This window comes from Pelophylax lessonae, assembly GCF_965119305.1.
Source record: "Pelophylax lessonae genome assembly, chromosome: 4".
Classification (NCBI taxonomy): domain Eukaryota; kingdom Metazoa; phylum Chordata; class Amphibia; order Anura; family Ranidae; genus Pelophylax; species Pelophylax lessonae.
The window spans coordinates 279,681,068-279,702,627 of NC_138771.1; the positions used below are offsets into that span (position 1 = coordinate 279,681,068).

The 21,560-nt window shown below is 47.5% G+C and overlaps 1 protein-coding gene across 2 annotated transcripts in view; it reads left to right on the forward strand.

Annotated features, from left to right (window-relative positions):
- Window positions 1–21,560, forward strand: part of POC1B (POC1 centriolar protein B) — a 308,058-nt gene that overhangs the window by 77,496 nt on the left and 209,002 nt on the right. For both annotated transcript variants that reach the window (XM_082252687.1, XM_082252686.1), the window contains one exon: window positions 4,869–4,984. In XM_082252687.1, coding sequence (XP_082108813.1) covers window positions 4,869–4,984 — 116 coding nt within the window. The remainder of the gene's footprint in view (window positions 1–4,868; window positions 4,985–21,560) is intronic.

Genomic DNA, 21,560 nt, shown 5'->3' on the forward strand with positions numbered 1-21,560 from the left:
CAAGAAGAATATGGAGCTGCGTCTGTCAATCAACGATAGAGAAAACTGGATTTTTGACTTACCGTAAAATCCTTTTCTCTGAAGTTCATTGACAGACGCAGCACCCACCTCTCTATTTCTAAATGGGGGGTATTTTCTTCTAAACACTGCTTGCAGCAAAACGAAAATCTTATAGCAGAGTGAGTGGGTGTATGCCTGCAGGGACTGCTCCATAGGTGTGGTAAAGATTTTTCCTGCCTAGTGTCCTACTCCTGTAGGGGGCAGTATAACCCAATGGTCAAGAAAAATATGAAGCTGCGTCTGTCAATGAACTTCAGAGAAAAGGATTTTACGGTAAGTCAAAAATCCCGTTTTTTTGTTTTTTCGCTTATATATTATTTGGATACAGTGTTGCATGACTGAGTAATTTTAATCCAACTTGTGACAGCACTCAAATCTGAAAATAGGCTTAGGCAGGAAGGGGGTATAAGTGTCTGATATTGAGGTGGTTAAATCTCATGCTTTTATATAATTTCCAAGGATTACCATAGCATTCTATTTGCAGAATAACAGACTTTCTTTATCATACATCACGGGACACAGAGCCATATTCATTACCATATGGGTTATACGCCACCTATAGGTGAATGGACACTGGCAACCAATCCGAAAGGCAGTCCCCCCTATATAACCCCTCCTACACAGGAAGTACCTCCATTTTTTTGCCAGTGTCTTAAAGGGGATGGTCACGGTGGAGAAGCTCTCCACATTTTTTGCTTTTTTCAAAAAAGAAGAAAGAAACATTATGCTACAATCCCTGATCAAAGATCTCTGAATCGAAGAGGTTAGCAATCCGATCCATCCCAAAGAGTCAAAGACTAAAAGCATGGTACCTGAGCCTCGGGAAAGGAGATACAGGGTTTTACCTGTAATGTTGTCCTTTTTAGGCACTGGACCCTGGGATCTGGACCCTTGGTAAAACCAACCCCAAAGGCGCTCCGGCAGGGTGCTCTACAGGTCCAAGGGAGTGGCCCCTCAAAAACAAGGGGACCCAGTCCTTGAAGGTCGGCAAGTGACAGAAACTCACCATGATGGGTGAAGATTGGATTCTTGTTAGAAGACAGAATCCTACGGCGGGACTGGTAAGTCCACTTTAAAAATATTTTTATGCACTGTTCTCTTTAAAAGACAACAGATACCGTGTGCCATGTTGGTCTCTATAAAGAGACAATAGGGGTATTAGCTGTATCAAAGCAGACCTTGTTTGTTTAAACGTTTTTTGCTCTACCTATGCAAAACAGTAGGTGTATCAGCTATGTTAAAGCACACCCTGTTTGTTTAAACATATTGTTTTCACCCTGTGCTGATCACCTGTAAGGTGTATCAGCTGTGACAAAACGCACTTTGTTTGCTTAATCTGCTCTCACCTTATGTTGTTTGGCGTACAGAATTTTGCCTTGGTGCGAAAGTGCCCACGCATTTTTCTCCTCGGAAAGCTCCGGCAATGCAACGCCTTCACTGGCGTGTCTGTGGCGAAGGATCGTCCGCGCACGTGAATGTTCACCATTTAAGCACAAGCGTACGCATGAAGTCAGGAGGGGCGTGCCATGATGTGATTGGCGTGCACGTGGACGTCACGTAGCACACCACACTTGCACAGGAAAAGTGCAAACTGCGCAATTTCTTAAGGAAGTGTTTCCAGCGCGCAAGTCTCTGTCAAGGCTGGAGGAGACACAGAGCAGCAGCAGCTGGGTTGCGCGAGTCACTGCTTGCTGGTTCTGTTATTTTGGGATAAGCAGTGCTGTGTAAGCAGTGCTGTGTGTGATAAGCTGTATAGCTTGGCACAAGCCTTGAGTGCACTAAAGTTAGTACCTCAAGTTTGTCTTGCCTAAGAGCAATGTCCTGAAAGAGGAGTGGGGGGGGGGGGGCACAGCTGGAACGGGCACTGTGGTGCCGCCGAAAGGACTTGAAGATCCTAGTTGTGCTTTCTTCGTGTTTACCTCCCCTGAAGGGCCAGAGGCGACTAGCCAGTCTGAGCCATTACTGTTTTCAGGCATAGTAGCCACATCTAGTGCTTCTGCCGCAGCATACATCACCAAGGAAGATTTGGCATCAGCATTGGCCAGCTTTGAGGGTAAGATTGCTGGCCTGATTGCAGCTTCACAAGGATGAAGAAATCGTAATAGATCCCCCTTACCTGAGCCACCCTGCGAGCTGTAAAGAAGTAGTTGTAAATTACCCTGTAGAAGGTCAAGCTGAGGTTTCCACTTCTGGGGAGTCAGGACCCGAGGAGTCCTACTCGGCCTCTCAATCCCAGAGATTGTTAATTCAGGCTGGATTCTGAACTTGGCAATGTCAGCATTACAGCCGGTCCAGCCTCTGGAATATCTGTGTTTCCTTGTGGACACAATGCAGGCAAAGGTATTCTTGCCATCAAGAAAGGTCACAGACCTGAAAGATCTGGTTCGATCCATAGGAAGGTTATTAGGGAGATGGGATCCTCATTCAGAGCAGTTCCCTCTGCTCGATTCCATGCCAGACCTTTACAGAACAACATTCCTTCAGCATGGACCAGAAAGGTCCAGTCCCTAGACTGGTGCATGTCTTTGGTACCAAGAGTAAGTCAGTGTCTTAAGTTGGTGGTTGATGACCAGAAATTTGGAGAAAGGGAATTCCTTTCTTCCGGTAGTCTGGAAAGTAGTGACTACAGATGCCAGTCTCTCCGGCTGGGGGGCAGTTCTGGAGGGAGCCATCAATGTCTTGGAAATCCGAGCAGTTTGTCTGACATTAAAGTACTGGACGTCCAGACTTCGGGGTTACCCTGTCAGGTTACAATCCGACAATGCCACAGCCGTGGCTTATATCAACCATCAGGGGGGCACCAAAAGTCAGTTAGCCCAGAAGGAGGTGGAGATCATCCTATCTTTGGCAGAAAAATTTGTTCCATGCCTATCAGCAGTTTTCATTCCAGGAATAGAAAACTGGCAGGCAGACTTTCTAAGTCATCAACAGATGTTTCCAGGAGAATGGTCCCTACAACCAAGATCTTTGCATTGATTTGCCAACGCTGGGGGCTCCCAGATGTGGAACTATTGGCATCCAGGTTCAACAAGTAGAAGAGATTTGTGTCTTGGACCAGGGATCCACTCGCAGTCGGAGTAGATGCCTTGGTGACTCCTTGGGAGGAGTTTTCCCTGATCTATGCCTTTCTTTCGGTTCAGCTGCTGCCACGTCTGTTACGCAGAATCCAGCTAGAGGGGAAAACCAGTGATCCTGGTTGCTCCAGCATGGCTGAGGAGGTTTTGATATGCACAAATTCAAAAATTGCCAGTAGCAAGGCCTTGGGCTCTTCCACTGCGTCCAGACCTGCTCTCTCAAGGTCTGATATTCTACCCTGCTTTACAGTCCCTAAATTTGATAGCTTGGCTATTGAAACCTTGATTTTGAAAGACCGGGGTATATCTGGCCCTGCAGTTTCTATCCTGATAAATGCTAGAAAAACAGTCTCTAGAGGCATTTATTACAGAGTCTGGAAATCTTACATTACTTGGTGTGAGGCCAGGAAATTACATCCCTGCAAATATATTGTCGGGAGAATTCTAGCCTTCTTACAAGTAGGTGTAGATATGAAATTAGCCTTAGGCACTATTAATGGTCAAATTTCAGCCTTATCAGTTTTTTCCAGAGAACAATTGCATTACATTCCTTGGTTCAAGCCTTCCTTAAAGGGGTATTGCATATGCTTCCACCAGTGAAGCCACCATTGTGTCCTTGGGATCTAAATTTGGTGCTGGCAGTTTTACAGAAACAGACTTTTGAGCCCATGGGGCATATTCCCCTGGTTCTTTTGGCCAGAAAATTGGTCTTTTTGATTTTGATAACTTCAGCCAGAAGAGTATCAGAACTAGCAGCTCTTTCTTGTAAAGAGCCATTCTTGATTTTACATCAAGATAGGGTGATTCTAAGTCCACACCCAGGTTTTTTGCCCAAGATGGTGTCCGCTTTTCATTGAAATCAGGACATTCTAGTGCCTTCCTTGTTTCCAAATCCTCAAACAGCGGAGGAAAAGTTATTACATTCTCTTGATGTAGTTCGTGCATTTAAGATTTACTTGAAAAAGTAAGCTCAGATTCGAAAGACCGACCTTTTTTTTCATGCTGTCAGAAGGGTCCAGGAAAGGGCAAGCAGCATATAAGTCTTCGATTTCTCAATGGATTACCCAGGTTATTATGCAGGCGTATGGTTTGAAAGGGAAGGTGCCACCTTTTCCAATAAAGGCACACTCTACCAGAAGAGTAGCTGCCTCTTGGACAGTTCGTCATCAAGCTTCTATGGCTCAGATTTGCAAGGCCACGACTTGGTCATCAGTGCATACGTCACTAGATTCTATCAAGTGGATGATAGGACCCGGGAGGAGTCTGCATTGGGTCACAGTGTTCTGCAGGCAGCTATGTAGATCTTGTGGTCTGATGGCGGTATTTACGGTGTGCCCCTGCCCTCAAGTGCATTGCTATGGGACGTCCCATATGGTAATGAAAATGGCTCTGTGTCCTGTGATGTACGATAAAGAAATGTGGATTTTTCTTACAGCTGACCTGTAAAATCAATTTCTTGGAGTACATCATAGGACACAGAGGTCCCCTCCCCTTTTGTATGGGACGTCTATTGCTGGCTAAAAAACTGAGGTACTTCCTGTGTAGGAGGGGTTATATAGGGCAACTTCCTGTCTGATTGGTTGCCAGTGCCCATTCACCTATAGGTGGCGTATAACCCATATAGTAATGGATATGGCTCTGTGTCCCATGATGTATGGATTTTACAGGTAAGCTATAAAAAAATCCACTTTTTTACATCATTGTGAAATGACTGCTTATTCTCTTTGATTTCAGGCATTCCAACTATGTGAACTTCAACCCATCGGGAACATGTGTAGCGTCTGCTGGTGCGGATAGTACAGTAAAAGTATGGGATATTCGAATAAACAAATTGCTGCAGCATTATCAAGGTAAAATGTCAGTATAATAAATAGTTTACCAAGAAAGGCAGGTTTTAGATTAAAACTTCAGGTATTGCAGCGCTGGGCTTGATATTCATGGCTAGTTGGGTTGTATTACTACATGTCAGGTGAATGGACAGTGGCCAAAAAAAGACAGAAATTCCTATTCAGACATTAACCCTCCCAACTCAGTTAATCATTGTTTTTGTTAGCTTGTATCCATAGACGATGGATGTGTCTACAGGTTTTTCTGAAGATTTTCCTATCATGGGATTTATCATGTCTTATTCCTAACTCTCCTTTTGGGGTACAGAGGGCTTCATGTTGAATCGGCTGCTATGGCCTAATGGCAAAGAGGGACTGTACCAGGACCCTGCACGCAAGAGCAGGAATGGCCTGTAATGTCTGCCAGTCTGTGCAGGTTCCTGTGTTCCTTCCTTCTTTAACCACTTCTGGACCGAAAGGTTTTGCCCCCTTAATGACCAAGCGATTCGGCACTGCGTTACTTTAACTGACAATTGCGCAGTCGTGCAACACTGTACCCTTATAAAATTGATGTCCTTTTTTCCCCACAAATAGAGCTTTCTTTTGGTGATATTTGATCACCTGTGATATTTCTATTTTTTGCGCTATAAATAAAATAAAGTGACAATTCTGGAAAAAAAAACCACAATACTTTCTCTTATGTCCTCTGACAGTCGCCGCCCACTCATACAGTCTTCACTAAAGGGTATTGGTCTTATCCACAGGAGTAAGCTAGGCAGAAGATTTTGTTAGAAACATTCACAAAAACTTTGCATAGACACACCTATAGGGGGCTATCCCTCTGGTCCAATACCCCCCTGCTGGCAGCATTCCCAATTCAGTTTGTCTTTTGCCTAGTTAGGAATAGGCAGGCTTCCCTTGGCTGGGGCTGCAGTCTCAGCCTTTTCTTCTGCTTCTTGATTTTTATTTCTGCTAAGTGATTTTTCTTTACACCGATAGCTTTTTATTTATTCCTGCGCTTAGTTAGTCAGACTTCGGAAGACTACAGCGTTTGCGGAGCTGGGAATCGCACTGGTTGTACTAAAGCCTTACGGAATCCCAGCCTGCCATTGAGCGTTAGCAGGCTATGCGTACGTCCTGGCCTCGCAAACGACCTGTCCCTGTCCTCAGGGACAAAGCCTGTAGAGTGGCTACTTCGCTAGGATGTCTCAACTGCGGTACGCCGCGTGTTGCTAGTGTCCTGTTCGACTGACGGCACCCCCACCCTGAGTGGGAGGCTTTCAGTCAGAGTGGCACCCACGTTTTCGCTGGATCGGTGAGTACCATGCTACCACTCTGTCTATGGCATTTTCTGTCGGGGGGGTGTATGTGGGGCCTCTGTTATGGGGATGGCAATCTATTTGGAGTCTGTGTTTTCCCCCTCATGTCTGTCTGTATGGTTCCCGTGTGTCCCTCATGGTCCCTGCGGGGGCGCTATAGTGGTCCTGCCGCAGTGTGGGGGTCCCTGTGTCCCTTGTGGTGCTTGTGCTACATTTTGGGGGTACAGACCAGCAGCGGTGTAAAATCGCTGGGCCGCCATTTCAGGTGTGGGCAGGCTGTTTGGCCTCATGTAAGGGTAGCAGCCATTTCCTCTGTAATGCTTGGCGCCCTTTCGGGCACCATCTTTAGTGTGGGCAATGTGTTTCCCCATGTGCTCGGCGGCCATTTTCTCTGAGCCTCCCACAGACTTACATTGGCAACCATTTTCTTGTGGCTCAGACCTATGTTCAGCCTCTAGTGGCGTGACATAATTTCCTCTCTCCAAGCACTCAGATTGAGCTGGCAGCGTGGTATTGTATAGATACACTTCTGGGGGGCTTTTCTGCTATTTTTACGGGTTTCCATCTCTGCTGGCAGTTATATCCTTCAGTGCTTAGTAGCACAGGCTAGTCACTCATTGCGGTACATTGCGGTGGGAACCGCCGCTATCGCCAATTTAAAGGGCCAGCGCCATAAAATTTCTAAGTTTGTTTTATGGAGTCCCAGGATAGCAAATTCCCCCCAGCTCTGATGGAGGGTTCTGGTACTCCTGAATCCTCTGCAATAGTCTCGCTTACTGCTGCACTCGCGACTTTAGCTTCAAAAGTGGATCTGTTGATGTCTAAGCGGGCTTCTAAGAAAAGGCCCAGGCTTCCTCAATCTTCTGATTCGGAGCTAGATATGGTTGCCACGGACAGTGTACCCCCTGGGTCTCAGTCGGATGGGGAGGAGGGGGAGGATTCCCCCCTCCGGGTTGGCCAGAGAACGCGCTGCAATGTCTGCGCTCATTAGCTCTGTTAAAGACACGCTACATTTAGAGGATGAGCCCCACCCGCCGGGTAAGCGGTCTTCTTTTGGGACCCGCAGAACCCAGAAGTCGGTTCAGGTGTTTCCCTGTCCCGCTGAGTTTCACGAAACCGTGAACGAACAATGGCGCAATTTAAAGCGCAATTTTGTGGTACCTAAGCGGTTTCAGTACCATTATGCCTTTGCGTCTCCGACAGATTCGCGCTGGACTGTGGCCCCTAACACGGTATCCAGGTTAAATAAAGCCACTCTGATGCCCGCGGAGGATTCTCCGGTGTTCCTGGACCCGGCGGGTGGAATCTCTTACCCGCCACTCCTATATGGTGGCAGGTTCCTTGATGAAACCTGTGTTCGCCTCAGTAATGGTCTCTCAGGCTGTGGTGGAGTGGACTAAGGTGCTAAGACGCACCCTTGTGGCTGATTCCGCCCCTCCGGCTACTCTGCAAATGGTGGACCAAATTATTCAGGCTGTTTTATACCTGTGTGACGCGGCCTTGGATAAGGCCCCTTTAGTCTCCCGCTTTTCTGCGGTTGCAGGGACGATCCGTCGCATCGTGTGGTTAAAAAGCTGGTCGGCCGACCAGACTTCCAAGAAGACTGTGTCTGACATCCCTTATGCAGGGAATCGCCATTTTGGGGACTCACTAGACGAATTGGTTAAGAGGGTCACTGGGGGTAAAAGCACACTGCTGCCCCAGGTGTCCAGGGGCAAGTCTTTCCGTGGTAGGCGGGGCCCTTCCTTTAAACTCTTTCGTGCCTTCAAGGCACAAGACAAGGGCAAATCCTTCAAGGCTTCTGGGGGCCAGAAGAAGCCTTGGGTGGGCAAGCCTAAAGCCGCCCACACTGGCACGGCGGCCCAGTCCGCCTCGACCTGAAGGGGCGCCCTCACCCGTTTCCGGGGTGGGGGGACGTCTGCGCTGTTTTCCCTGACCTTGGCTGGCCAAGATTCAAGACAGATGGGTTCAGGAACTCATTCGGTCAGGGTACAAGATCGAATTTCGATCGCACCCAGCAGACAGATTCTTTCCTTCAAATCTTCATTTGACCCCAGATCGTTTCCACGATCTTCAACGGGCGGTTCAGGATCTCCTTGCCCAGGGGGTGATAGTCCTGGTGCCACATCGGGACAGGTTTCGGGGTCTCTACTCAAATCTGTTCACGGTGCCCAGAAAGGAGGGCAAGGTGCGTCCAATTCTGGACTTAAAGTTTCTGAACCGCTTCGTGCGGGTTCAAAAGTTCCGCATGGAATCCCTCCGATTGGTGGTGGCCTCCCTGAGCCCGGGAGATTTCCAGGCTTCCATTGACCTCAAGGATGCGTATTTACACATCCCCATTTACAAAGGTCATCAGAGGTACCTCCGATTCACAATCGGGGAGGAGCACTATCAGTTCATGGCGTTGCCTTTCGGTCTCGCTTCGGCTCCAAGGGTGTTTACCAAAGTATTGGCTCCTGTCAATGCAATCCTTGGATATCTGGACGATATCCTGTTAAGGTCGAGCTCCAGTGCCACTCTGTTGCACGATCTGTCAACCACGGTTCAGATGCTCCAGGAGTTCGGGTGGACCATCAATTTTCAGAAGTCGACATTGTCTCCTTCTGTTCACCTCCCTTACCTGGGGATGGTTCTGGACTACGCCGAGGTGAAAGTCTTCCTGCCGGAGGACAAACTCCAGACTCTACAGAACGAGGTCAGGTTCCTCAGGGACAACGAATCCTCATCGCTCAGAACCTGCATGCGGTCCCTGGGATTGATGGTGTCAGCCTTCGAGGCGGTACCATTTGCACAGTTCCACACACGATCTCTGCAAGCGGAGATTCTGGCCAGGTGGGACAGGCATCCTCAGTCCTTGGACAGGAGGATATCTTTGAGCCACCAAGTCAGAGCAGATCTTCTGTGGTGGCTCCGGTCTCCGGCTCTGACGGAAGGGAAATCCTTCCGGCTGTTATGGACGGTGATCACCACGGACGCCATCCTGTCGGGCTGGGGTGGCGTTCTGGGCAATTTGTCTGCCTAGGGCACTTGGTCGGAGGAGGAATCCTCTCTACCGATCAATGTCTTGGAACTGAGAGCGATCAGACTGCGTTTGCTCCGTTGGTCGGATCAGCTTCGGGGCCGCCCTGTGCGTGTGCAGACGGACAACGCGACTGCGGTGGCTTTCATCAATCACCAAGGGGGCACCAGGAGTGCACGGGCGGCCAAGGAAGTGGTCGAGATTCTGTCTTGGGCCGAGATACAGGTCTCGGCGCTTTCGGCAGTTCACATTCCAGGTGTGGAGAACTGGCAGACCGACTATCTGAGCCGTCAGTCCCTGGACCAGGGGGAATGGTCCCTACACCCGGAGGTGTTTCAGATGCTGTGTGCGTGATGGGGATCCCCGGACGTGGATCTGTTCGCGTCTCGTCTAATCAACAAGGTGGGAAGGTTCGTGGCAAAAACACGCGATCCTCTGGCAGATGCCTCGGAAGCGCTGGTGGTGCCTTGGAATCGGTATCGCCTGATTTATGCCTTCCCCATGATTCAGTTGTTGTCCAGGTTCCTTCGCAGGTTGGTGATTCTAGTGGCCCCAGACTGTCGGCGCCGGTCTTGGTACGCGGACATCATGCAACTGTCGTCGAGCCTCCTTGGCGGCTCCCACTACGTGACGATCTGCTGTCTCAGGGGCCGATCTTCCACCCTGCTTTACAGTTGCTGGCTTTAACAGTGTGGCTGTTGAAAGCCAGGTCTTGAGAGATCGGGGTCTCTCGTCGGCGGTCATTCCTACCTTACTCAAGGCAAGGAAGGCCTTGTCCGGTAAGATTTATTATTGTACCTGGAAGGCCTATTTCGCCTGGTGCGAATCGCAGGGTTTCCATCCTCGCTCCTTTTCGGTGGCGAGGGTGTTGGCCTTTCTGCAATCTGGTGTGGACCAGCCAGCGTCTTGCACTGACGACTATCAAGGGTCAGGTATCTGCGCTGGCCATTCTTTTCCAGCGCCCCTTGGCGTCACACTCCTTGATCCGCACCTTTATTCAAGGGGTGCGTCATCTGGCTCCCCCCTAGGCGGGCACCCTTGCCTTTTTGGGACTTGAACTTGGTTTTGTCCGTTTTGCATCCTGTTTGCATTTTGTTCCTCCATTTGAGAACATCCGGGAGATTCCTCTGCCTGTGCTGTCACGGACAGTCGCTTTTCTGGTGGCGATCACATCTGCTCGCAGGGTGTTGGAGTTGGCGGCCCTATCTTGCCGCTCCCCCTACCTGGTTGTTCATAGGGATAAGGTGGTCTTGCGACCTCATCAATCTTTCCTTCCAAAGGTGGTGTCTGATTTCCATCTCAATGAGGACATTGTCTTGCCTTCGCTGTGTGCGAATCCTAAGCATCCTAAGGAGTTTGCCTTGCATTCCTTGGATGTGGTCCGGGTGATCAGGGTTTACCTGTCGTCTACTGAATCCTTCAGAAAGTCGGATTCTCTTTTTGTCCTTCTTGAGTGACCTCGCAAGGGTATGGCTGCGTCTGCGGCAACCATTTCTAAATGGATCAGACAGACGATTGTACAAGCTTATAAGCTTACGGAACGGGCTCCGCCCTTCCCTGTCACGGTGCACTCTACCAGAGCGGTGAGTGCGTCTTGGGCCTTCTGCAATCAGGCGTTGGTGTCCCAGGTGTGCAAAGCTTGATGTTTTAGCGTCGGCAGATGCCTCCCTTGGCCGCAAAGTGCGGCAGTGCCTTAGGGGAGACATGGCGTTTTTTAGCCTATCCCTTCCTGTTGGGGTTTTTTCCCTGGTTAATTTGCTTTCCTGGGTTTGTTCGCTCCTGTTGAGCTTTCCTGTTACCCATTGTGTTACTTTTCTGGTTCAGATAAGGTTCTTTTCTCTGATTTGGGTGCTGCGTTGCCTTTGAGACAGTTACGTTTCCCACCCCTCACATCTACACTGCTTTGGGACATCCCAGTAGTGAAGACTGTATGAGTGGGCGGCGACTGTCAGAGAACGTAAGAGAAAATAGAATTTTTGTAAGAACTTACCGTAAAATTATTTTCTCTGAGTCCTCTGACAGTCGCCGCCGCCCCCCGCCCCTCTTTTGGGGTTCATGGACTATCCACTGCTTGCTACCAAACTGAATTGGGAATGCTGCTAGCAAGGGGGTATTGGACCAGAGGGACAGCCCCCTATAGGTGTGTCTATGCAAAGTTTTTGTGAATGTTTTCTAACAAAATCTTCTGCCTAGCTTACTCCTGTGGATAAGACCAATACCCAGTAGTGAAGACTGTATGAGTGGGCGGCGACTGTCAGAGGACTCAGAAAAAGAATTTTACGGTAAGTTCTTACAAAAATTCTATTTTTTCACTTTCTGCTATATAACATTCCTCAAAATGTGTTTTGATTGGTTTGCGCAAAAGTTATCGTGTCTATGAACTAAGGGAAAGATTTTTATTCATTTGGTTTTTTACTCATAATGGCGGCGATCTGCGATTTTTAGCGAGACTGCAACATTGCGCTGACAGATCGGACCCCTAACTGACATTTTTTACACTTTTGGGGGGGACCAGTGACATTACTACAGTTATTTTTTTTAGTACAGTTTTTACTACTAAAAATATGCACTGTTACTGTAATAATGACGATGGCAGGGAAGGGGTTAACCCAGGGGTGATCAAAGGGTTAATTGTGAGCCTAGGGGGTGTTTTCTAACCGTATGGTGGAGGGACTTGTGGAATCAACACAGACCTGTGATCCTAAATAGGAGGATCACAGGCGCTCTGTGTTCATTCCAGAGAGAACAACGGTCTGCTGTGTTTACAATAGCAGACCGTAGTTCTCTTTCTACGGGGAGCGATCACGGGTGCCCGGCATCAATTGCGCCCGCCGGCCCGTGGATCGGCTTTCTAATGGGTGCAGTCGCGTGGCTCCGACGGTGCGCCCGCGCCTCCAGGAGCGCTCCCTGTGAACCGAGCCAGCCTGCCGCAGTATATCTGCGGCGGTCGGCAAGTGGTTAATAAGATTGGTGCTTGAGTTCCTGGTCTTTAAAGACACAACAAATAAAAAGTCTCTCTCTCTCCCCCCTCTCTCTCTCCCCCCACCCTCTCTCTCTCTCCCCCTCTCTCCCCCTCTCCCCCCCTCTCCCCCCTCTCCCCCTCTCTCTCTCTCTCTCTCTCTCTCCCCTCTCTCTCTCTCCCCCCTCTCTCTCTTCTCTCTCCCCCCTCTCTCTCTCCCCCTCCCTATCTTTCGCCCTCCCTTCCTCTTCCCCTCCCCCTTCTTTTGAGACAACGTATGTGTACTGGGGTATTTCCTCCCAAATCTGGACCAGGGGGAGACACAGCAAACCTTATTGCAATGGCACATAATTATGTGCCATCCCTGAGGAGTTGGAATGCCCATGCAACCTCTATAGGGCCCAGGTATCGCCACATGCTACCAGTAGTGACACTGACCTTTGCCAAACTAGTGAAAAACAGTCAGAAGAGATGAGTAGGGAAAAAAAAATCTCAGTGGCCTCCACCTGTAAAACCATTCTGTTTTGGAGGTTGTCTCATTGTTTCCCATCTAGCGCCCCTGTTATTAATTTCAGTAACACCAAGGCAGCTGAACCTGATTAACAACTACCTCTGACACTTAACTTGCTACCTAACTGACCAGATCAATATTCCAGGAGTTTAATTGACTTGATGCTATACTCTGATTAAAAAGTGTTCCTTTAATTTTTTTCAGCATTGTGTAAATATGTATGTGTGTGTGTGTGTATGTGTGTGTATATATATATATATATATAATATACATACATACACAGTTAGGTCCATATATATATACAGCTGCAAGAAAAAAAGTATGTGAACCCTTTAGAATGATATGGATTTCTGCACAAATTGGTCATAAAATGTGATCTGATCATCATCTAAGTCACAACAATAGACAATCACAATCTGCTTAAACTAATAACACACAAAGAATGAAATGTTGCCATTTTTTTATTGAACACACCATGTAAACATTCACAGTGCAAGTGGAAAAAGTATGTCAACCCCTAGACAAATGACATCTCCAAGAGCTAATTGGAGTGAGATGTCAGCCAACTGGAGTCCAATCAATGAGATGAGATTGGAGGTGTTGGTTACAGCTGCCCTGCCCTATAAAAAACACACACCAGTTCTGGGTTTGCTTTTCACAAAGAGCATTGCCTGATGTGAATGATGCCTCGCACAAAAGAGCTCTCAGAAGACCTACGATTAAGAATTGTCGACTTGCATAAAGCTGGAAAGGGTTATAAAAGTATCCCCAAAAGCCTTGCTGTTAATCAGTCCACTGTAAGACAAATTGTCTATAAATGGAGAAAGTTCAGCACTGCTGCTACTCTCCCTAGGAGTGGTCGTCCTGGAAAGATGACTGCAAGAGCAAAGCGCAGACTGCTCAATGAGGTGAAGAAGAATCCTAGAGTGTCAGCTAAAGACTTACAAAAGTCACTGGCAAATGCTAACATCCCTGTTAGCGAATCTACAATATGTAAAACACTAAACAAGAATGGATTTCATGGGAGGATACCACAGAGGAAGCCACTGCTGTCCAAACAAAATATTGCTGCACGTTTACAGTTTGCACAAGAGCACCTGGTCGTTCCACAGCAGTACTGGCAAAATATTCTGTGGACAGATGAAACCAAAGTTGAGTTGTTTGGAAGAACAACACTATGTGTGGTGAAAAAGTGGCACAGCACACCAACATCAAAACCTCATCCCAACTGTGAATTATGGTGGTGGGGGCATCATGGTTTGAGGCTGCTTTGCTGTGTCAGGGCCTTGACTGATTGCTATCATCGAAGGAAAAATGAATTCCCTAGTTTATCAAGACATTTTGCAGGAGAACTTCAGGCCATCTGTCTACCAGCTGAAGCTTAACAGAAGATGGGTCTTGCAACAGGACAATGACCCAAAGCATAGAAGTAAATCAACAACAGAATGGCTTAAACAGAAGAAAATACGCCTTCTGAAGTGGCCCAGTCAGAGTCCTGACCTCAACTCGATTGAGATGCTGTGGTATGACCTCAAGAAAGCGATTAACAGCAGACATCCCAAGAATATTGCTCAACTGAAACAGTTCTGTAAAGAGGAATGGTCAAGAATTACTCCTGACCGTTGTGCACGTCTGATCTGCAACTACAGGAAACTGGTTGAAGTTATTGCTGCCAATGGAGGTTCAACCAGTTATTAAATCCAAGGGTTCACATACTTTTTCCACCTGCACTGTGAATGTTTACATGGTGTGTTCAATAAAAACATGGCAACATTTCATTCTTTGTGTGTTATTAGTTTAAGCAGACTGTGATTGCCTATTGTGACTTAGATGATGATCAGATCACATTTTATGACCAGTTTGTTCAGAAATCCATATCATTCCAAAGGGTTCACATACTTTTTCTTGCAGCTGTGTGTGTATGTATGTGTATATATGTATACAGTATGTATGTATGTGTGTGTGTGTGTGTGTGTGTGTGTGTATATATATATATATATATATATATATATATATATATATATATGGACACAGGCACAATTTTCATACTTTTGGCTCTGTATGCCACTAGGATAAAATTTAAATTAAACCATCCAAATGAATTTGAAGTGCAGACTTTTAGCTTTAATTCGAGGGGTTGAACATAAATATCAAGTACAAATTTTAGGAACTGCAAACATTTTTATACACAGTCCCCCCATTTTCAGGGGCTCAAATGTATTTGAACAAATGAATATAATCATGTATGCCAGGCGCTAACTGCAGCTGTCTTCAGTTGTTCTTTGTTTGTGGGTCTTTCTGCCTTTAGTTTTTCCTTCAGCAAGTGAAATGCATGCTCAATTGGGTTGAGATCAGGCGATTGACTCGGCCATTGCAGAACATTCCACTTATTTTCCTTCAAAAGCTACTGGGTTGCTTTTTGTGTTTTTGATCATTGTCCATCTGTACTGTGAAGCACCATCCAATCAACTTTGCTGCATTTGTCTGAACCTGGGCTGACAGAATATCTCTAAACATTGCAGAATTAATCCGGCTACTTCTGTCTTCTGTCACATCATCAATAAACACAAATGACCCAGTGCCACTGAAAGCAATGCATACCCATGCCATCACACTGCCTCCACCATGTTTTACATGTTGTGTGCTTTGGATCATGAGCTGTTCCAAGCCTTCTCCATACTTTTTTCTTCCTGTCTTTCTGGTACAGATTAATCTAAGTTTCATCCATCCAAAGAATGCTTTTTCAGAACTGGTCTGGCTTTTTTAGATGTTTTTTTGGCAAAGTCAGATCTGTCTTTTCTATTCTTCAGGCTTATGAATGTTTTGCACCTTGTATTTAACCCTCTGTATTTGCTCTAGTAAAGTCTTCTCTTGTAGACTTTAACAATGATACGCCCACCTCCTGGAGAGTGTCTTTCACTTGTCTGGATGTTGTGAATATGTTTTTCTTTACCATAGAGAGGATCCTGCGATCATCTACCACTTGTCTTCTGTGGACTTCCAGGCTTTTTTATGTTGCTGAGCACACCAGTGCGTCCTTCTTTCCTAATAATGTACCAAACTGTTGATTTGGCCACTCCTAATGTTGCTGCTATCTCTCTGATGGATTTGTTTAATTTTTTTAGCTTTACAATGGCCTGCTTCACTTGCATGGACAACTCCTTTAAAAGCATGATGTAGGTTAACAGCAATAGATTCCAAATGCAAATACTACACCTAGAATCAACACCAGACCTTTTACCTGCTTATTTGATGAAGAAACAATGAAGCGGTAACCTACACCTGGCCATGAAACAGCTTTTGATTTAATTGCAAATTACTTTTGGTCCCTTGAAAAAGGGGGGGGGGGCTATTTCTATGAGCTGTAATTCCTGAACCCTTCGTCCTATTTGGATGATACCCTCAAATTAAACCTGAGAGTATACTTTCAGCCCATATCCATTCTATAACTATAGCGACTCAGCTTTGAAGGAAAATGTAGGACCTAGGGTGGAGATAAATGGCAGGAAGTGCTCTGGACTGAGGAGTCAAATGTGAAATATTTGGCTGTAAAAAGAGGCAGTTTGTTTGCCAAAAGGCCGGAGAGAGGTACAATAATGAGTGTCTGCAGGCAACACTGAAGAATGGTGGAAGTTGCTTGGAAGCTTGGTTCTTGCATTTCTGCAAAAGGAGTTGGAGATTTGGTCAGGATCAATGGTATCCTCCAATGCTCAGAAATACAGGCACATATTTCTCCATCATGCTATACAATCAGGGAGGAGTGCGACTGGCCCCAAATTTATTCTGCAGCAGGAAAACAACCCCAAACATGCAGCCAATGTCATTAAGAGCTATCTTAAGTGTAAAGAAGAACAAGGAGTCCTGGAAGTGATGCTTTGGCCCCCACAGAGCCCTGATCTCAACATTGATTCTTTCTGGAATTACATGAAGAGGGAAGGATTCGAGGCACCCTATATCCACAGAAGATTTGTGGTTAGTTCTCCAGGATGTTTGAAACAATCTACTTGCCAAATGCCTTCAAAAACTGTGTGCAAGTGAACCTAGAAGAATTGCTGCTTTTAAAGGCAAAGGGTGGTCACATCAAATTTTTGATTTGATTTGGATTTCTCTTCTGTTTACTTTCCATTTTGTTGATTGCTAAAAAAATATATATATATAAATAACCCTTTAATTCCTGCATTCTTAATCTATAGCATTTTTTCAGACCTGCCTACGACTTTTGTGTGTGTGTATGTATATTCGAGCTGCATGATTAAAAACTTGTGATCTCAATCCTCCCCCCTCTCACAATCTTAAAACTGCATATTCTCAATTCATACAGAGCTGTTCTCTGCTCATTCAAAAAAAAAAGAGCCTCCAAATGTTTATCAACATTGTTAAGGCTACTAGATAACTATAAACACAATGTTTTACAATGCAATGCATTATTTTATTCTTTTAGATCAGGGATATACAAACTGTGGCCCTCCAGCTGTTGCAGAACTAAAAGTCCCATAAAGGCATAGCAAGACTCTGACAGCCACAAGCATGACACCCAGAGACAGAGGCATGATGGGACTTGTAGTTTTGCAACAGCTGGAGGGCCACAGTTTGCATATCCATATTTTAGATCAAAGGAATTAACTTTCGACTGTAAGTGAGGGTAGTTTAATCTCTTAAAAACTAACCCTTTTTCTGACACTTATTGCTTACAAGTTAAAATCAGTATTTTCTCTTTCGTTCATTTATGGACACAGCTCCATATCTTTTTTGACCCTTGGGTTATGCTGCTCTCCATAGGAGTAGGACTAGGCGGAAACAAATTTGACTACGCCCCTAGAGCAGTCCTAGGGAGTATACTCCCACTTCCTGCCACAGGACTTCAGTTTTTTCTGCCAGGAGTCAGTCAGGAGTAAGGACCTGGTTCCTTGCTGGGATCACTGGTCCTGGCATTTTTTTCCTTTTTTAAATGGAATTTTTTTTCTTTTATTTATTTCTATCCCCGTGAGAACCTCAATCAGTTTGGTTCCTGTGAGAACTACAATCAACTGCCGGACTGGGCAACGCATTGAATATCCTAGATCTTTATGGTCTTCCCAGTCTGGCCAGTGAGTGCGACCCAACTTTAGCTCCGTGCTAGGTTGACCACGACATAGCCCCACTGGATGGGGGCTGGCCGGTGAGTGAAACACCTCACGAGGACGCATAGCCCTGGTCACGACCTTAGTTGCAGCGTACCTCTGGCCCACAGCACCCTCATTCCAAGATGGTGCGGTGGACTGCCCAGAGTGGTGCCCGCTCAGTTCCAGGGTGTGGGGAGTAGTGTCATCTATTTCCTCTGGGGAAATGTTCGGGTAGAACGTGGGACCTTACCTCAGGTTGGTAGGCCCCCTATGTGCCCTTCCTTCCCATTTAGTGGTTTCCCTGTACATGTCACCCTCCCCTACCCCCTTAGTTCCCCCTCCCCGTGGTGGCTAGGCTACTTTCAGGTATGGTGTCATGCAGTGTTGGGCTGCAGAGGAAGGAGCGCGCCTCAGACAGCTCACAATAAAATTTTTATGTGGCAATGTCAGAGTGGGGGCCCCGGTTAGGGCCCCCCTGGCGGATTACAAGTACATGGAGGGCTGTTGGGGGTCCTGGGTGCTGTGCCACGCCACATGGCACTGCCATTTTACTGTAGATGGCTGTTCTGAAGCTTGAGCGGCAATGTTTGTGTAGTCTGGCGGCCATGTTTTTGGAGTTTCCCATTGAAATCAATGTGGTGGCCATTTTCTTGTAGACTGGAGCGGTGATGCGGCGGTGGGCCTCTAGTGGCAGGGACGGTGCTTCCTCCTCCTCTCTGATCGTCGCATGGCTAGCAGCTTGGCGCTCTGTATCCTTCCCTAAGTCAGTGGTGGTGAGTCCCTGCAGGTGTACAGCTCCCTCCTTCTATAGCAGCGCCGCTGTTGCGCTGGGGCTTGTAGTACTACCACTGCAGCGGTGAGGGGTTTTTTTTGCAATTTTTTTTCACATATTGCGAGCGGTCTCTGGGTTAACCATGAAGTCCCTGGAGCATGGGTCACCACTCTCGGAAGCTGTGGGACCCTCTGGGTCTCAGTCTGCCCTGGCGGCCATGATGGTGGTCCTGCAGTCACTAGTTTCCAAATTTGATATCACATCAGTTGATATCAAAAGTGGCCTAGCAAGAAGCGCCCTCGCCTTCACCTGTATCCTCTGCTTTTTCAGATTCTGAGGTTGATTTGGCCACCACGGACGTGAGTCATCCCACGGGGTCTGCGTCAGCACACCCTGAGTGTTGTGACAGTGAGGATGAATCCTCTTCCACTCCGGCCACACATGAAAAGGCGCTTGTGGAGGAACTGATTGTATCAGTGTGGGAAACTTTAAAACTGGAGGACACAGCTAATGCAGCTGCGGCTGAGCCGGTGCAATTTGGCACCCATAGACCATCCAAGGTGACTAAAGTGTTCCCTTTTCCTGCCTATTTCGACAAAATTGTCGCTAGTCAGTGGGGATTACTGAAACACATGGTTGGCATACCTAAACGTTTCGCTAGGAGAGATCTCTTTGAGGAGTCTCTATTGAAGAGGTTGATGGTTCCTCCGGTGGTGGATTCCCTGTCTTTTAAGGACCCTGTGGACAAGAGAGCTGAGGCTCTGATCCAATACCTTTTCACCGTGGCAGGTTCACTTTTGTGGCCGGTGTTTGCCATCACCTTGGTCTCCCAGACCACCATGGATTGGGCAAAGCTTCTGTGCCCGGATCTGAAAGGGCGTCAACATCCCCTTGAACTGGCAGAGCTGGTGGATCAGTTGATAACGGGGGTTTCAGTTTATCTGTGATACCTCCCTGGATGTGGCCCCTTTGGCTTGCAGGGTGTCTGTGACAGCTGTGATTCTTCACAGCATGATTTGGTTGAAATACTGGTCTGCGGACAAGGCTTTCAAAAAGGTGCTGGCTGATCTACCCTTTGCAGGAGACCGTCTTTGTGGGAGGTAAGGGTACGATGCTTCTTCAGGTTGCAAAGAGCCTCGTCGTAAACTTGGTCCTTTCTTCTTTGCTCGCAAACGGCCCTTTTGTCCAGCAGGTTCGCAGGACAAGGGATCAATTTCCACCCGTAACTTTGCGGGAGGCTCCAAGAGACCCTGGGTTGGGAAGTCAAAAGCAGGTTCCGCTGGCCCCACAGACAAGCCCTCCTCTGCCTGAAGGGATGCCCTCGCCCGTATCTGCGGTGGGGGGACGTCTTTGTTTCTTTCCTGACCTGTGGACCTCACTCATTCAAGACAAATGGGTCCACAGGTGGAATCGGTCCGGTTACAAGATTGAGTTTTGGTCCTTGCCTCCAGCGCAGTTCTTTCCTTCCACTGTTATCACAGGGAGTAATTGTGCCGGTTCCAGAGTTGGAACGTTTTCAGGGATTTTATTCAAATCCGTTTACTGTTCCCAGGAAGGAAGGATAAGTACGTCTGATCTTGGCCCTCAAGGCTCTGAACCGCTTTGTGCGGGTTCAGAAATTTCGGATGGAGTCCATTCGCACGGTAGTGGCATCCTTTCATCAAGGGGATTTTCCGGCTTCTATCGTTATCAAGGACGCTTACCTTCATATCCCAATTTATGTCGGGCATCAGCGTTTCCTTCGCCTTGCCGTGGGAGAGGAGCATTATCAATTTTGGGCGTTACCCTTTGGTCTCGCCTCAGCTCCTCAGGTGTTTACAAAAGTGTTGGCCTTGCTCAGGCTGAGGGGGATCGCAGTACTAGGCAATCTCTTTCTTTGAGCAGAGTCTTTGTCTGCTCTAAAGGAGGATTTGGACATCACTGTGCGAACTCTGCAAGAGTTCGGCTGGACACTGAATTTTCAGAAATCAGTTTTGACTCTGTCCAACAAACTGGATTACCTGGGCCTGACTCTGGATTCAGCTTCAGTCCAGGTGTTTCTTCCATAGGAACAACTGCTGAAGTTGCATCATGTGATTCGACTCCTCTTGTCCGTTGGTCATTTCTCAGGACTTGCATGCAATTGCTGGGTTTGATGGTCTCCACCTTCGAGGTTTGCTCAGTTCCATACCAGGTCTCTGCAAAAGGAGCTTCTTCCCAAATTGGACAAGAAACCTCAATCCTTGGACAATCTGATCCTGTTGAGCCGGGGTGCGAAGAGATCCTTGATTTGGTGGCTCCGTTCCCTGGTGCCCCCTGTATTGGACAGTGGTTTCCACAGATGTCAACCTGTCCGGGTGGGGAGTTGTCTTGGGCACAGACTCTGCTCAAGGATTTTGGACTTGGGAGAAGTCCAGTCTGCCAATCAACATCCTGGAGATTTGGGCGATCAGGCTTTGCCTGTCCCTGTAGACAGATTGTTTGCAGGGATGCCCGGTAAGGGTTCACGGCTGTGGCACATGTCAATCATCAAGGAGGCACAAGAAGTGCCCTAGCAGCCCGGGAAGTAGCCGGCATTCTAATGTGGGCAGAATGATATGTCCTGGCCCTCTCTGCTGTGCACATTCCAGGGGTGGAAAATTGTCAGACGGACTACCTCAGTCGACAGGCGTTGGAGCTGGGCGAATGGTCTCTTCACCCGGAAGTGTTTCAACAACTGTGTCTCCAGTGGGGGACCCCCGATGTGGACCTGTTAGCCTCTTGTTTCAACCGAAAGGTTTGGAGGTTCATGGCAAGGTCTCGGGATCCTTTGGCCGATGCCGCAGACGTTCTGGTGGCCCCTTGGGGTCAGTATTGTCTGATTTCCGAGACGTCTGCGCAGAATCGAGGCAGAAGGGATTCCAGTCATTCTGGCGGCTCCAGACTGGCCACGTTGGTCT